Source organism: Cydia strobilella, chromosome Z (assembly GCF_947568885.1).
Source record: "Cydia strobilella chromosome Z, ilCydStro3.1, whole genome shotgun sequence".
Classification (NCBI taxonomy): domain Eukaryota; kingdom Metazoa; phylum Arthropoda; class Insecta; order Lepidoptera; family Tortricidae; genus Cydia; species Cydia strobilella.
Genome location: NC_086068.1, coordinates 7,275,719 through 7,293,032, shown reverse-complemented (window position 1 = coordinate 7,293,032; position 17,314 = coordinate 7,275,719). Strand labels below are relative to the sequence as shown.

General features: G+C 36.1%; 1 protein-coding gene across 4 annotated transcripts in view; it reads left to right on the top strand.

The window, feature by feature from the left end:
- The window catches only part of LOC134754343 (protein NDRG3-like), a 110,259-nt gene extending 92,945 nt beyond the window's left edge, over positions 1-17,314 (top strand). For 3 of the 4 annotated variants that reach the window (XM_063690623.1, XM_063690624.1, XM_063690621.1), the window contains 4 exons: positions 914-1,060; positions 6,226-6,471; positions 7,547-7,631; positions 14,131-17,314. In XM_063690623.1, coding sequence (XP_063546693.1) covers positions 914-1,060; positions 6,226-6,471; positions 7,547-7,631; positions 14,131-14,261 — 609 coding nt within the window. In that variant the 3' untranslated portion in view covers positions 14,262-17,314. Of the gene's footprint in view, positions 1-913; positions 1,061-6,225; positions 6,472-7,546; positions 7,632-11,636; positions 11,721-14,130 lie in introns of all 4 variants that reach the window. The other variant, XM_063690622.1, reaches the window with a different exon arrangement.

The following is a 17,314-nucleotide window of genomic DNA, read 5'->3' as shown; positions in this document are numbered from 1 at the left end:
ATAACAATTTAAGGACACTATTTTACCATGTTACGATCGAAATATGCTCGTTTGACTACAATCTACGTTGTGCGTGTTATTGTAAACACAAAAAAGTTAGCGGTACGACTTTTCCCAAAGGCCGCTAAACATTTTGTTTTGGAATACCTACTTAAGTTCGTTAGGGTATGGTTTGTAGTAAGTAATAAAATGTTTGGGTCCTATATGCCTCGTACAAATAAAGTCTTGCTTACTACAAGAACAATTTTGAATGATAGACGAGTTCCTGCCGATGCCGACCTATTCGAAATGCACGTGATTCTTCTGTCGCTGAACACGCTAGTTTTATAAAACATGAAGAAAACTTGCAAGACCGAACTATATTTTAATAAAACTTTTCGAAGCAAATCCCGTTTCCAATACGATAAAAGTTATTTTCAATAAATATTAATGATTGAATAAATAGGCATGTAGGACATCCTTTGTTTGATACTTATCGCATTAAAAGTCAGTAATAAGATTATTGCCAACCGTATCAAAATTTTGCATACTTACCTTAATATAAATTCCGTGTTCCCGAAAAAAAGGAAATTTTTACTCGGTGAATTACGTCAAAAACTCATGGATCTTTAATTTAATCGTGCTTAGAAAGAATACAAAGTTTTAAATTGGGTTTGCTTGTCATGCTATTTAATTGGGTTACGGGCTGTATAACCCGCCCAACGTTACTCGAATAAGTGAGAGTTGGTAACGTGGGGCTACGAACCCTACCACTTTTATAAATGGGTGGCAATATCACCACCAAACTTTATTGACAGCAGTAACATTGCAATAGTAACTGCAGTCGCCATCCGAGTGGATATCCAATTTGCAGCATTATTTATGACTGTCAGAAATGTTTGGCGACTAAGGTGCATATTCACGTATGTTGCAGGTGGACGCGCTGGCTCTGATCAACTGCACGTCAAACCAGTCGGGCTGGATCGAGTGGGCCTATCAGAAGATGAACACGCGCTCGCTGCGCGCCCGCGGCATGACGCAGAACGTGCTGGACTATCTCATGTGGCACCACTTCGGCAAGGTATACCATTCTACTTATACAACTATTTACATATATATATATATATCTGTAAAAATAATATCCCGCGGCGCACATATCAATGTGGTTCAGTAAGGGGGCGGACTGAAAATCAGCGCTGTGCGGTCAATTCCTGGTGAAGTGGCTGGCGCAGCATATGCTGAGGCCGCTCCTTTTGTCGCGCATGCCAATTTTTTATGTTATTTGTTTCCTGTAATTTCTCTTCTGTTGTGTGGCAATTAATGATTCTTATTCTTATACACTATGCACAGTCAGTGACGGGTCAGACTGCGCGTCTTATGTATCTACCATACTCTTATAGCTTAACAAAAAATATATTAGACTGTGCAATAGAACGCGAACTGAAAGTAAGTACTCTTATGTTAGTTAAGTATTCTCGAATGGCAGATAATTTTGGAGCGTTGTTTCATCCGCTACTATTGATGCTAACTGTACATCCTTTGAACACGTATGTAAACTCCCAGTGGTTTAAAATAAATTTGTTAATACTAATGACGCATAAGTCGGTATTACTCGGTACTTGTCCGTTATTGACTTAGACTAGACAGTTTAAGTATTGAAAACGTGCATGTTTAATACGTAAAGAATAACCGATAGAGTTCGAGGATTACAATGGATGAGGAGAAATATTTTTTTAAGGTTCTGCCGTGTCGAGACTTTCATCCCTTCGCGTTACGTGCCCATACATACACAGAACCCTGTACATGTACAATAATACACCCATCGAGGGCACGATAATACGATTTTATGTCAAAAAATTCGGGTACTTCACTCAATAGTACATTATTGTCGAGGCTCGGAAGTAGCTACTTGCTGGCTGAGGATTCGTTTTAAACGGACGACCTTGGGAGTCCGTTTAATGGAATCCGAAGCCAGCAAGTAGCCTTCCAGCCGAGTCATATATAGTGCTTTTCTCAAAAATGGCGCAATAAATACAAATATAATAGAAATATTTTACAGAAGCAACGTTCTTATGTATATATTTTCACAGAAAAAAGTAAAAAGATTTGCTTTGCCGCCTTTTTATTTTTTAAATTAAAAATAGAAGTGTATTTTTCTGCTGAAAATACGCCAATCTATTTGAGACACCTAAATAGTCGCGGTACCAACATTATAATAATAAGTACTGATCATCTGTTTGGCTGTTTAATGGACCCATGCCTTCATTTGATATGGCCACTTCAACTTTTAAAAAGTTTGGAACTCGACAAATAATGGAATTTGTATGCAACATTGCAGTCCTGAAATCGAGACTGCAATGTTTTTAACTTTTTAATTTTTTGACTGACCATAAACTACGCACTTCGCGACTTATTTTTTAACCGGCAACGTCGACTTTGCTGTCCATTTTTGAGAAAAGTAAACTTATTATCTTCAATTTCGTTTGTTCGGCTCATTTGCGGTGGCAACCCGTCTCGGCCCGGGAGTTCCACCTGACAGATTTCATTTATTACCTACCGACTGGAAGTTTACTTTTAACGGCTAATTTAATATAAGTGAGGTCTAATCCCAATACAAAACGAAGCTAATCTGTCATCGTTTAGCCGTATGGACTCCTAGATTTAGTTTTAAATTATCTATTTCTAATTAGCTATACATTTTATGAAATAGCTTTTGCGAATTTTCAATAAAATTTTGTGTGCCAAAGCGAATATATAAATTTATCTTTACAAGTACACTGTATGAGAAACATGGAATCATAAAATTATCCATTCGGTAACAGTACGTTGGCCTAGCATTACTGAATGGCTACATGCTCGATACAACGCCGCCACAATGCAACCTGGGTATACAGTAGCGGCAAATAATCTATCATATTTTTTCAGACACATTTGCATATTTTTTTAAATAATTTCTCAAAAACGGCTTTAGAGATTTCGATGAAATTTACAATATAGGAGCTTATAAAAACGAAGATTTGATTAAACTAGGGTTCATTTTTAAACTAATTCGTTTGCCTGAGTTTTCGCGGTGGGTATTAAATATTCTAAAGTAATGATACTATTTAATTTTCAAACCAGAGGCTAAGAAGGGCGAAAAATCAATCCATCTAGGTTTTATTGTTTGTAGGATTCGCATTTGAGTGTTTTCAAATAAATAAATAAACAATATTGATAATATATAGTAATTGGTGTGTGTGTGAAGTCCCCAATCCGCATTGTGCTAACGTGGCGCCTACGTTGCGACGTGCAGTAGGACGTAAATATATATATACATAGTCGTGATGATTATTTACGTAATATAAAGTCTAATTTCAAGAATTTTCGAATGATTTCCTGCAGAAAATAGCAGTATGATAGATTTTTTGCCGCTACGGTATGAACCTCTTCATTTTAGTCCAGATAAGATTGACCTTCGCTAATGAGCTAACCGGATGAAAATTATGTTGTGTCAAATAAAATATATAATCCTGAAAATGTTCACGGTTACACTTAATAAAAATAATAATATTTAATAATACACTGATGTGCTTAGTTGCTTACTAAACGAGCTATAGTTAGACAGAGATAAGTCTGCAACGATTTTGATAGCACACGCAGTGCAAGTGTTATTTTAAACGTCAAACTTCTATGAAATTATGACGTATACATAACACTTGCACTGCGTGTGCTGTCAAAATCGTTGCAGACTTACCTCGGTCTAACTCTAAACTCCAACAGAAAACTTTAAACATATACAACATTCAACAGCGAGGTAGCTTACCTTTTTCCGTCCCTATTGCCTGTGCGGCTCGAAGCCTTAAATCCGGTAAGCACATTATAGTCCGACAAGAAATTGTAAAAATTAAAAAGTGGCAATACTGTAGTGTTGTCCCTTTCAAATCAATCTAAGAAAACGGGACGACACTACAATATTGCCATTTTTTAATTTCTACAATTTCGTCGATCTTACTTGGGATTCTCTACTATTTGTTAAAAGCGCTAAAGGTAGTGGTTACAACGTTTGGGAGACGTTAGTTTGAAACTTCTAGCGACATCTAGCGATCGATGTCTGTACCTACTCAGACGTTGGCGCAGTTACCTCAACACATGAATGAAAACATGAAATAATGAACTCTCCAATGATACATTTTCAGCTAAGGGGTTTTTACGTAACTAAAGATGCAGTGACATGTTTTTCACTAACTGGGTAGGTTTTAATTTTCTAATTACTTGTATGTTGTACTAGTAATTGTACGTAGTTATCACAGTGGTTTTATTTTTAAAATAAAATCTAGGTTCAGATATTTACTGGCTTAGGCGAGCTAAAGCTACAGCGGAATACAGAGTTCATCGAAATACCTAGTTCATTTCCGACGCCGCCGCTGTCCAGATTGAAGCCTCCCATACCGGATATTGCTGGCGATATTATTCGAGACCGTTAAATTTATAATGTACGAGTTCGTTTGGCCTATTATCACGTGATTAAATGGGTTTAATGTGTCGAGCATTTCATTTGACTTTCTACTAAGGGTTGCATCAAATCGCTTGTTTTTAAAGTTTCATTGTTTTCATTTATATTTTACAGTGCCAATTACTTTTTTCTTTTATTACGCGGCAGTATTTCTGAGTAGTTAAAGTACAAAAAAACGATGTTAGAATACTTAGGTATTTTTAACATGACAATAATGTACTTAGTCGGTTCATAAGTTCTGTCACAAAGGTTTTTACTGATAAAAAAGTTACAGATCCCTTATTATTCACGTATATGGTTAACAAGCTTGAGTAAAAGTCAAAGGCGGTACCCGTCCCAAATTCTCGAGTATATGCAGTTTTATTTATTACAGAGGAAACTGGATAAGTGGAACCTGGGTTAGTGGAAAACCTCTTTAAGTGGAACGAAGTTCTCGATTCCAGTCCCTTGGCAACGAATTACCTCTATAAGTGGAACTTTGGGACCTCTATAAGCGGAATCCATTTTTTCGAAAATTTCTTATTTTTACCTCTGTAACTGGAAGCAGCCGTCTCCGAAACCTCTATGAGTGGAATAGCTCGGCGTTATAAAATTTGTATTTTTAATAAACCGTCACGTCACAAGGAGGGTAGTTTGTTTCGTTAACATTTTGGTTCGTGTTTTAACTACGTATTTTGTATCAGATCACACATCGTTCAGTTTGGTTTTTTTAGCTGTGGTGCGGATACAAACCAAAATGACGCATTTTTTTCATTAAAGTACAATCGATACATTGATTTATTTAACCATACTGGTTTCCCTTACATAAATAAATATTGGAAGTGATTATGTTTAAATGTAAGTTATTTCATAACAAAGGACAGATATTATTTTTGTACACGAGTACTGTGGATTATTTACAGTATTGCTTTTTTTTAAGTCAGGATTACATACCTATTTGTTGTTAATACATATCTACATACATATTTAATAAACGATGATTATTTAAGTCTTTCATCTTTTATTTGACCATACCTATACGTGACCTCTATAAGCGACATTACTAGCATCCACAACCTCTGTTAGCGAGAGCCTCTGTAAGTGAGAAAACGTTTTATTTGAACCTGGTTAAGTGGAACTAAACAGCCGGTTCCTTGCGATTCCACTTATCCAGTTTCCACTGTATTATATTAATACGTTAGTGATTATGCGTTATTAACCCAAAGTGAGTGGTGGATAAGGACGGCTGTGCGAACGTGTTGCATGAAATCATATTTTTTATTGATTATGGCGAATTGTACTTTAATTTAGGCATTGAAATTTATATTTAACAAGCGAGTTTTTTGACATTTACTTTACTATTTACTTTACGTAAAATAGTTACTTTCGTATAGACTGCTTAGAGGCAGGCGATATCTACTCGCGACTAGTACAGTACAGTCACGGTCTTTTACATATATCCTCGACTCATTTAGCATAAATATGTAGACGACCTTATTATACCATATCATAAAACAAGGTCTATGATATGGCTATAATAAGGTCGTCTACAGCCCGAGGACTGTAACGGCTAATTAAACTGATCTTGCATCCGAATTTAATGAACTATTATGGAATTGACCTCTTCAGCTATTGCGAAGCATTGCTTTTTCCTTCTAACCCATCCATGACACATGTACGCTGGTAAATACTGTTGACCCGATCTGTGGCGTGTATGACCACACGATAATAAGCTTTAACTTGAAAGCCATAAACGTTGAATTTGTAAATTCCAGTTCCCCGAGGAGCGGAACCACGACCTGACGCAGATGTACCGCATGCACTTCAACCGCAACGTGAACCCGACCAACCTGTCGCTGTTCATCGACTCTTACCTACGTCGCACCGACCTCGGCATATCGCGCGACGCTGAAACCATTAAGGCGCCCGTGCTGAACATCACTGGAGCCCTGTCGCCTCATGTAGAGGACACGGTCACGTTTAATGGCCGGCTATACCCTAACAACTCCACCTGGATGAAGGTACGAGTATGTCCGTTATATGTCGCACCTTGATCACAGATTGTATAATAGTTCTTACGAATAGATACTTATCTCTCAAAGAAAATGCAAATACCTACCGTTTTGATACCTACACAAAAATACAATGGAGTGACCTTCAACGCGCCGCTCCCCGCACCGCGCGCGCCATCACAACGCTAGGGTTGCCGATGCTTCTTTCGAATACTTAGGTATCTTAGGTCTTATCTAACTATAAATGTGTCATAAAAACATTACCTTACATCTTTAACACAATTTAATAGTACCTACGTAGCATGTAACTATTGTAAAAATAATAACAGTAGGTGTAAGTACCTGTATTGAGTATTGAGAATGTCTACTTACTTTTCCTCATTTGTCGGAAGAGTAAAAAACTATAATTTATTATTTGTTTTGGTATTCCTGCATCCACTCACACTACAAGCTGACCTATTTTTTCGTTGCGAAGACATTTCTTTCGTATGATCTCTGGCGTATTCGAGCGCGCGGTGACGTGCGTGCGTTAGCGCGTGTGGCAACCAACTGGCTTGGTACCGTGAAGGGGACGCGATTCGTAGGTATAAATCCGAGCTCGCGCGGAGAGTTCCATAGGCCTGCCTTGGCATCTATCGACGCTGAGATCATCAAAGCGCCCGTGCTGAACATCACTGGAGCCCTGTCGCCTCATGTAGAGGACACGGTGACAATCAATGGCCGGGTACACCCCCTCAGCTCCTGGATATGACCACTGTTAAACATTACTGGGGTTGTGTCATCTCATGTAGCCGATACAGTGATGTTTAACACCCTAACCTGATAAAGGTATGTTATGACCGCCGCAGATGCCACACTTGGGTAACTAATCGACGCTGACAACTACAAGGCTACTGAATATTGAATGTCTGTCGTTCCTTTAGGCTTCAACCAAAAAGTACTTTCAAAAATGCTATCATATCTGAATCCTAGATGGCATCCTGTAAAATGTATACCATATTTTAATCGCTTAATATAATTATTAATCAGAAATACGCTTCATAGTTATTTCAATGTGGTAAACAAATCCAACGACTGATTTCAGATATCCGACTGCGGCATGGTTCTCGAGGAGCAGCCGGGCAAGATCTCCGAGGCTTTCCGTCTGTTCCTGCAGGGCGAGGGCTACGGTAAGTAAACCGCTGGACGTGACCACGCCAACGCAACCACTCGGTTCACGGAAACAGAAGAGCTAATACTAATCAGCGTGATTTCCTTCGTCATGACTCATGACTGTGGACAAAGGAGTACATTAAGAATCCCCGGCAAGCTCGGCCGAATTTCGCCTTCCCATACAAACGGAATTTCGTTCTCATTTTAAAACTACGTGTTGGAATGTAATGAAACTGCACATACAATGACATGAGGTATATCTAGGTCTGTAATATTTTTTTTATAGGACATTCTTACACAGATTGACTTAGTCCCACGGTAAGCCCAAGGAGGCTTGTGTTATGGGTACTCAGACAACGATATATATAATATATAAATACTTAAATACATAGAAAACACCCATGACTCAGGAACAAATATCTGTGCTCATCACACAAATAAATGCCCTTACCGGGATTAATTTATATATATTCATATTCTTTTATTCAGTATTGATTATTGATTACGTCAATATAAAAAACAGTAGCAATATGAATATGTACAGATAGTCATATAAATCATACAAAAAAAAACATAAAAAAATAATATAAATAAATTTAGGTCAATAAAGGTACTCCAGTTTATAAAACAAACGAAATAGAGCAAAAACAAGTTTTGTATGAAAACTTAATTTCGCTGTATTTTTTTAACTATGTTATCTGAAGCTACATAAACTAATTACAGACATAGATATACCTTATCCTATTGTAAGTACGAAGTTTCAGAGCAAAAAGCTAGTCGTTTTAAAATAAGAGCGTAACTACGTTTTTATGGAGAACCGAGCTTGCCGGGGACTCTTAAATCGCGGAAAGTAGTGCAAAATATTCCGTAGATATGGAATGGATGGTATTGTGCGACTCATTAAGGGGATTGTCAAAGGTAAGCGCTTGACAACCTAGTTACCGCATTGCTGCTACAATAATTTGCACTAGTTTACGCGTCCTAATATATTCTTTTGTTTATGGCCATGCCCAGAGACAACTGGGGCCAGATTAGACTTTAGAAAGTGGCAGAAGGTAAAGTGGCAAACCATATGGCCACATTCGCTGCTTTTGTGATAGGTGATGATAGGTATATCGGCCGAACTGTAAAATTTTGAAGGCCAATTAAAATAGGGATGTATCCTGTATTTAAAATAAATTTCACACCATGCACGAAATAAAGCACCAGAGTTATTTTTAAACACAATTTCTATTCAATAAATTCGATAGAAAGATAAATAAAAAGTAGGTGAGTTAACCGTGACGTCACTATATTAGTTTTCATGTAAATTCCATATAGCAAATCATTTTGACAGTTTTAATGACAATTTGACAGTTCTTAAAATAAACTGATTTGGCTAATAGGAGAAATAGCCTATTGGACCCCTGAACAACAGCATCGACCAATATAAAAAATAAATATGGTATAAATTAAATTAAAACATGTAGGTAGAGTATTCATTGCCATGCTGTTAATTAAGTAACTTTTACAAATGTATAAAGATTTTATTTACATCAAAGTGAATTGATGAATTTGGTAACTTTGGTGATCCTCTCAGATCTCATTTTCTACATTTTTGAAACATAAAAGTGATATCATTCTTCGGTGCTTTATCATAGACATATAAAGTCGAGAGCATTTGAACAGCGGCACCAAATTTGATTGTCAATGTTCAACTTTGTACGTCTTTAAAGTTCAGATGTCTGTGGTCGCAGGTGGGTAACGTAAAATCATTTTTATCGAGCACTGATTGTGCCCCCTTTTAGATAAATAAATACCTACAATATTAGCATGGAATATTACGGTTAGGGTTAGCCACTATATATACACGTATATTATTGCCACGTTGATGGTTATTGATATTATTTATCGAAAAGTTTGACGCAAAATAAGTACAGTGCTAGTATTTATTTTGACGTTTGAAATGTGGGAAACTAAAATGTTCAATTGTATTTACACAATGTTGGAACTTCTTTTATGTAGGTAACCTAAATTACTACTGGGATGAAATATACCTACTAAAAATATCGAAATATTAATTAATTAATAAAGATTTAGATATTTTGGATTTATATGAACATATTTGAATGTATATTAAGCCATTCGATACAGTGGATGGCATGGTTTTTTTTTAATATTATGAATATTATGATAACATGTATTCATTTATTCATAACATGTATACATGTAACATGTATTCGAATAAAATATGTAATAAAAATGGAATATAAATATGTATAATAACCGTAAACACAGAATCCTGCAATGAAACTTATATGGTTAATATTCGTACTCTGTTGCCAAATATTTATGCCACAGATACTGCCAAAGTTTTGTGCAAGCCCTCAATGACGGGTCTTTTAAGGGTCTCCACCGCGGACGCGTGCATAACGAATTCTAATCAAACACCGTCAACAATCGTTCATTTCCAACCCTCCGTCTCTATTTCCGTCCTTTTCAAATGTCTACCAAATTCTAAATTATATTAATTTATATTATATGAAGTCTCCTCGCGATATTTTTATATAATACATAAAGTCTATGCACGCGACTGTAATTTCGGTGTAATTTTAGAAGTATATTCTAACGAATTATCACTAAAATTTGTACCAAATATGAATGTATTCTAGTCATTTACTCGTTGTTATATAATAATAGCATAGTAACTAAGGTTAATCATTTTCAAATAAATGACTGCTTTTAGTGCTTTTAATGTGTAATACACTATAAACGACATACTGACAATAACATGAACATTGTCATGCTGTTTAGTGCGAATGCGCACCGGCTAGCTTTGCATTTGAACGACTATAATACAAACCACGCCACGCCTCGCTCGATAGATGCAACCACCGGTACGGTACCACGACGCCATCTTTCATTACGACACCGAAGCCTTAAGCCTTAATTACATAACATTACTAAATAACTAATCAACACTATTTTTGCATCTGTTTGGCCGCGTCATCCTACTCGTCTAATCGTTGTTTATTGTATTTTTCCCATACTTGGAATGTAAACAATTTTCAGATATTTTGTTAGATAATAAATTTGTTAGATAAACAATTTTATGGCTTTCGTGCGGCATTAAATTTTTAAAAATAATTTAGTGTTGTCAATGTTTATTTTTTACCCGTTTATTTTGTTCATTGCTGTTTGGTTGACTCGTGTGTAAAATAAAATCAAAGCTATATTTAAATGTCTTACTCGACAATATGTATAGGATGTATAACTTGTTTAAATAATATGTTCTGAACCATTTTTTTTTGTTTTCTTAATTACGTTTGAGCCTGGATATTGCATTTTGCGGCCATCCTAATCCGGTATGTATTAGCGGGAGCGCTTTGAAACTGCTTGGCTTCCCCTTTTACTTACAATTAGTGTTGTGTGCGCTAACCTGTAGATTTTAAAAAGCTACGGCTAGAAATGTGAACAGCTAGTTAAGTAAGAAGTATAATTTAAAAAAAAATTCAAAAAAACTTAAGTAGTAGGTTTGATTGTGAGCTGTAGGCGTCCGTGTAAATGTCTAAATGTATTTTAACACAATTATGTTATTATTCTAAAAATTATATATGTATCATCATCATCAACCTTTCGTTGAACATCGAGTGCATGCTCTTCTTACATCGAATACCATATACAGTATTTTATTAGAAACATTATTCTTAGTCCTTATTTCACGTAATTATTCATAACCTTTTGACAGGATGACTACGATATATATTACTTACTACTACAAATCTACCTCACTAAGATGTTATCTAGTTTTAGTGATGATTAAAACATTGCACATGATATTGGACTCGATTATCCTAGTCATTCCTTGCATAAGTGTTAGTGGCTAAAGAATTGCTTGTAGTGCTCTAAATATTACTCAGACTAACTGTTTTGGTCGATGTACCAACAATAAATCGAACACATTCAAGATTTCTCTAGCCACAGCAACAGCACGTGTTATTTCTCATTCTATTTATTTTGTTTTTATTTTTTCATCACGGTAGGTGTTGTGCAACTGCAAAAAATAAGCACGCCCCGTCGTAGAGAATCCCAGCCGGAGCTGACCGTCTAGAGCTTTCGTAGAAACAGTAAGTCACCCCTGATTTTCTTATTTCTTGTTTTTAATCTGCGAAAATAATGATATCCGTTGTACCTAGAGAACGTAAGCGTTTTTAACACTGATTTAAACTCACGATTTTTACTCATTATTATTCACAACGACGGGACTTAATCGCGTAAAATAAGTTTTAAATTTACCTCCGACGTTTCGAGGACGGCGTTGTCCCCGTGGTCTCGGAGAAGAATGGCTAAAATTGACATCAACATTCAACTCAACTTTCTTTCTTGTCAACTTTAGCCAGTCTTCTCCGAGACCACGGGGACAACGCCGTCCTCGAAACGTCGGAGGTAAATTTAAAACTTATTTTACGCGATTAAGTCCCGTCGTTGTGAATAACAGTAAGCGTTTTTGTACTGAATATGCTTGTGCCGCACACTGATGGAATCCCGCATTAACATGCACAGTCAAAATACAATCGTTCAATCAGAAACAATAAAAGTACATGCTTAAAAACCAGACATGTGCGAGTCGGACTCGCCCACCGAGGGTTCTGTACTTTTTATTTTTAGTTGTTATAGCGGCAACAGAAATACATCATCTGTGAAAATTTCAACTGTCTAGCTATCACGGTTCATGAGATACAGCCCGTTTTTACCTTTTGGGTTCCGTACCGTACCCTAAAAATCATGGTAGCAATGATGTCATTGTTTTCGCATGTTGAATATATGTTGACTACATCCCTGTAGTGCTTTAATATGTTACATAATAAATGTTATTTGTAGTATGACACACCAACTTTTTAAAGTATGTTTTTTGAATCCACTGTAAATGTTTCCTTGATTACTAAACAAATGCTAATGGTATATCTATAGTCTAGTTAACCCATAGATTCTAGTAAGTGGCAGCAATACCAATAGGTCAAAGTGTGATGTGATGAAATTTGTGGTTTTCTTTCCTCTTAAGGCTGCGTTTCTAAGGATGTACGTGTTTAACTTGTTAAAAACCAATAGTATCACTTAATTTACCTATCCTCGCTCAGCGCAGTCGGCAATTTTCTATTGATTCTTACGCATCCTTCCACATCTCTGGTGGAAACGCAGCCTAAGTGTACATGAACAGCATATTTACTGGATTTAACTTCATTCCGGTTTAGTAATTATCTTTAAAAAGTTTTTAGTCAAGTATCCATTTCATAATAGAAATTAAAAAAGAGCTGAAACATTAAATATTTTTTTCTGTCATTAAAAAAAAATTAAAAAAAAATACAAATTAACGGTACAGAGTAGTACAGAGAATATTTGAACCAAATAAAATAGACATGTCCGAAAGTTATTTGAGACTTGGATTGTTTCTATCTTGGCATACTAGTTACTTAATTCGTATGTTATTGCATACACTTGATCTTTCTACTCTATGAGTTGGTATTAGATTACCTGCTCAAAATGTGGTTGGTGTCACATGCATTAATATTTTTAGAATGTGAACAGAAAGTATTTACCCACAACGTAAATTCGTAAGAGCAGGCACCAAATGTCCAGTCAAGTCGACACATTCAATAGCTCTTATCTTACGAATACTGTTTTACCGAGTGTCAAGAACAATCGTCGAATTAGCACCGTTCGGTGACGTATAGGTATTAGGTACATGAATATTCTACTGTAGGTATATTATATACAATTGTTGTGTCTAATGGACCTGCTAACTAGTAATTAAAAATTGAATTGGAGTGGATCCAGGCTTTCTTCCTATTTATGGATTACATATTGCATGATTTATGGAGAAAATATTTCGGAAGCACGACTTGTTCTATTTCGACTATCACTTAAATCTACGTCCTTATAATAAAGTTTTTTACGTGCAATTAATATTGTTTTTAAGGTATTAGATCGTCGATGTATCACAACTGATTTTAATGCTTTATGTCCGTATCGTGTTTATATTATGTATATGATATTGTGTATTTTTACTTAATCCTACCGATTTTATTTTATGTTCTTGACAAGCTAGCAAGACCGCACCTATTTATGTTTGATAGGTTATTTATTCCGTGTTAGCAAGTAGATACGTACATTGCGGTTTTGGCGTCAAAAAATAAGCTTTTTAACAACTAGGTATATTATTTGACAAAATTGTTTTGATTTTAACAATTTTCTTCGTTAGCCAGGTCTATGTTCAAATAACGTGATACAAATCATCTAACAAAGTAAAACATGATCTAGATGACGTACTGAAACAGACTTTTATTACATTCAAAAACATCGCAATAGCCACGGGAAAAAATCACTTAGAGCAAACTTGCTCCACGCCGACGCTTCTAGCGCTAAGCAATATGCATGTGGGATAAACAAATGGCGGTCGAAGTAACAAGCGCCGGCGTCGAGCAAATTCTCTCGTTTACTGATTTTCATGGGCGAGGCATTAATGACGTTGGGTTTCAGTGGCGCCGCTCTCGCCGACCAAGATCGTGCTGTTCCGCCGCCTGTCGGACGCCGGGCGCCGCCGCCCCTGCCGCCACTCGCCCGTCATCCGCATCACCGAGAACCCCATCTCGGAGGCCATCGTTTGCTAAACACCTAACTATGCTACGCTGGTGCGATTGTCTATTATCAATACCATAATTTACTAAGATAGGCCGGACTTTGGAGTTATGAAATTATGGTATTAGGTATCTTATTGGCCGAATGACCGAGTCAGTAAATTTTGTTTGTGTACGTTCGTTTTAATTTCTTTCGATAAATCTGCTGGATGCACGTGGTGGGTTGACATGTTAGCTGACTATGCAATGATGGCACGCTTTGCTCGACAGTTATTTATAATAGTTTTTTCGGCTAATCGCACCGGCGTGGTGTTTGTCTAAACATGACCTAAGCGCATACACCCAACTCTATTAGCCCAATCGAAATTGGCAACGTGTAAATAAAGAAAAAGACCAAGTACAAATAGATACCTACGATGGACTTATCACACAGAAGCTACGCTGTTTTAGGCATCCATTTTGCTGCCATATGCAGTTTAACTGTAGTTGAATAACAACCCCAAATGTCGAAACATATAATTAGAATGATTATGATCACTTATTACATTACATCAAAGGATTTGTATTAATCACGGCATTATGTAATCGTATCAGTATTATGTAATGATTTATTAAAAATTTGATATTGTGTCGTGAGCAACTTATAATTATCAGATACCAAAATAATAACTATGCACAATGTTACAATTATAAAACCCGTCACCGCTAAAATATTAAGATCTAGCTTTAGAAGTTGTACCAAACAAACATAGAATAATAACTGATAATGGTATTTTTTTTGCAATGAACGCTAGTATCCCAAATGGCGTGTAGTTAGTTAGTTAAAATACTCGTGTATTATATCCTCCCCTAGTCTAAAATATTGATAAAGTTTGAGTTTGCCGCAATATTCGTAACATTGGTCCTTAAAAGGTTAATAAAAAATTGTATATTTACATATATTCCATGTTGAGTGTATGTGCTTTGGAAAAGGGGCGTATTTTTGCGGAATTCGTTTCCTACCGCTTAATATTTATTTTTAATACAAAAAAGCTTTAAAACTTAAGTTACGGCATGAATGTGATTATGAGCGTTGCTCCTTGATGATTATTTATATTTTATTGGTAAATACTAAACGTAAATTATTTGGCTTAGTATATAAGTACATGTGTACGTAATTTATTCGAAAACCGGTGACCGCGAAGGGTAAAGTTTGTAAGGTAGCATCAATAACATTGTTAACATAAAAGTTTACGACGGAACCAAAGAATCGTGTAAGTGTACATATCTTGTGAGGACAGTGGAATGTAAATAAAATATTCTGCGGGACAATGGTAAAAGAGCTCCGCGAGCCACCGGTTACGTACCCTTTTGTTCGAGGCGCACTTATCTCGTACCTTTTTAAATATGTTTTATTACTTACTAGTATAAACTATACATAAGTATATTAGGTACTACATCTATGACGTAGTGTTCGGGTAGGAAGTCACTTTACACTATACTTGTAAATGTTTTGTGCCGCTCGAATCGAATATTTAGTTTGATCACATAACGGCGAGAGGGACAACCCATTGGCGTTTTCTCATGTGTGTAATTGTAATATTCACTTTTAAATTAATACCGGTTGTTCCTTTCGCTGTAACGTCGTTAGAGTGAGAGGAACGTCGGCGGTTCGCTAGAGCCTCGCTGGGTGCTAAGTTAAGACCAAGATAGATTTTCGAGAATGATTATTTAACGTAAAAGGGTTTTGGAAGATTGTTTCGCCTATGTATAACGCCTAGATATATATTTAAATCAAGTTTCAAATATATTTTGTACTCGTTTTATTTCATATTAATCGAAGTGTTGTGATCAAATCGTCTAAGAAATCTTTTTCCTTGTTTTAGTTTAAGTTGATCAGTATTAATTGTGAGTAAGATATTTTTAGTTGTCTGGATTATTGAAATCACACTTCTTTTAATAAGTATAGTGTTTAAATATAGAGGAGATTGCTTGTTCCATTACAATTGATATCATTATGTTAAGTATTTAAGTGTGTTGTTGTCCGGCGTAGAATCTCCGCTACGCTTGAGCCAGGGGAGCGCTTAACTAACTTAACACTAAATGTTCGAACAGATTTGCTATTTTAGGATTTTATTTTATTTTATTTTTATATACTGGGATTGTGTCTACTCAATTGGTATATTATACAATGTTTTAAGTTAGTTAATCGCCAGTGTCGTGCGGCATTACGGGTGGGCGTTTCTCTTCGTAGTTAGGTTAGATTTTGATCTGTAGCTGGATCTGTCTAGGACCTGTTCGGGCCGCAGTGCCGCTGCGCGCTGCCCGGTACAAACGTGCCAAAGGAAAGTTTACCGAATTGCGAAATTCTCCACACTTTTGTTTGGTAACTTTCTGCGCACCTATACCAACAGGCCACGCGCGTCGCCACTCCGAGCCTGCTCCACTATGTGCTTTGTAGAGGTACAATGGATAATAAAAGAGTTTTATGATTTCTAGATTTTTAAATAAGCAGATATACCTTTTAAAGAAATCAGTCTATCGTGAGGTTATACATATTGATATTGGTACCACGAAGTGGAATAGACTCCAAAAAGAAAATTCGCCCTCAGCTTGTAAAGCTTTGACAATAATTTAATATGATACTCTTTTTTTTTCAGTTGGTTATCATTGAAATCATGACAATAAAACAAGTTTTTGACGCTTAAAATCCCACAATTATGGAATTGATTACCTGTTGAAATATTAATTGTTACCTAGCTATATGTCCACCGCCAATACGTGTGTCACATACATATTACTGTTACCAAACCACCTTCGCTTTGTTTACAGGTTAAAAGGTAAGTAGTTGGCACAGTCAAAGAGCGGGTAGTACCTACGTAGGTACACGTACCTACACCTTTTTGAATCCTTTAAATAAATAGTTCTGATACTCATTGTTAGGTAACTAAAAGGCGAATTAACTGTTTGGAGCTCATACAATTGTATGCTGTTTTTATTAGGATTCCTTTTTAAACCACACTTGCTCTTAACGAAATGTCAACAACTGAGTTTATAAATTGTGTGAATTTATGATGGTTCTAATAAAAAGTGATTTTACAAGGAGA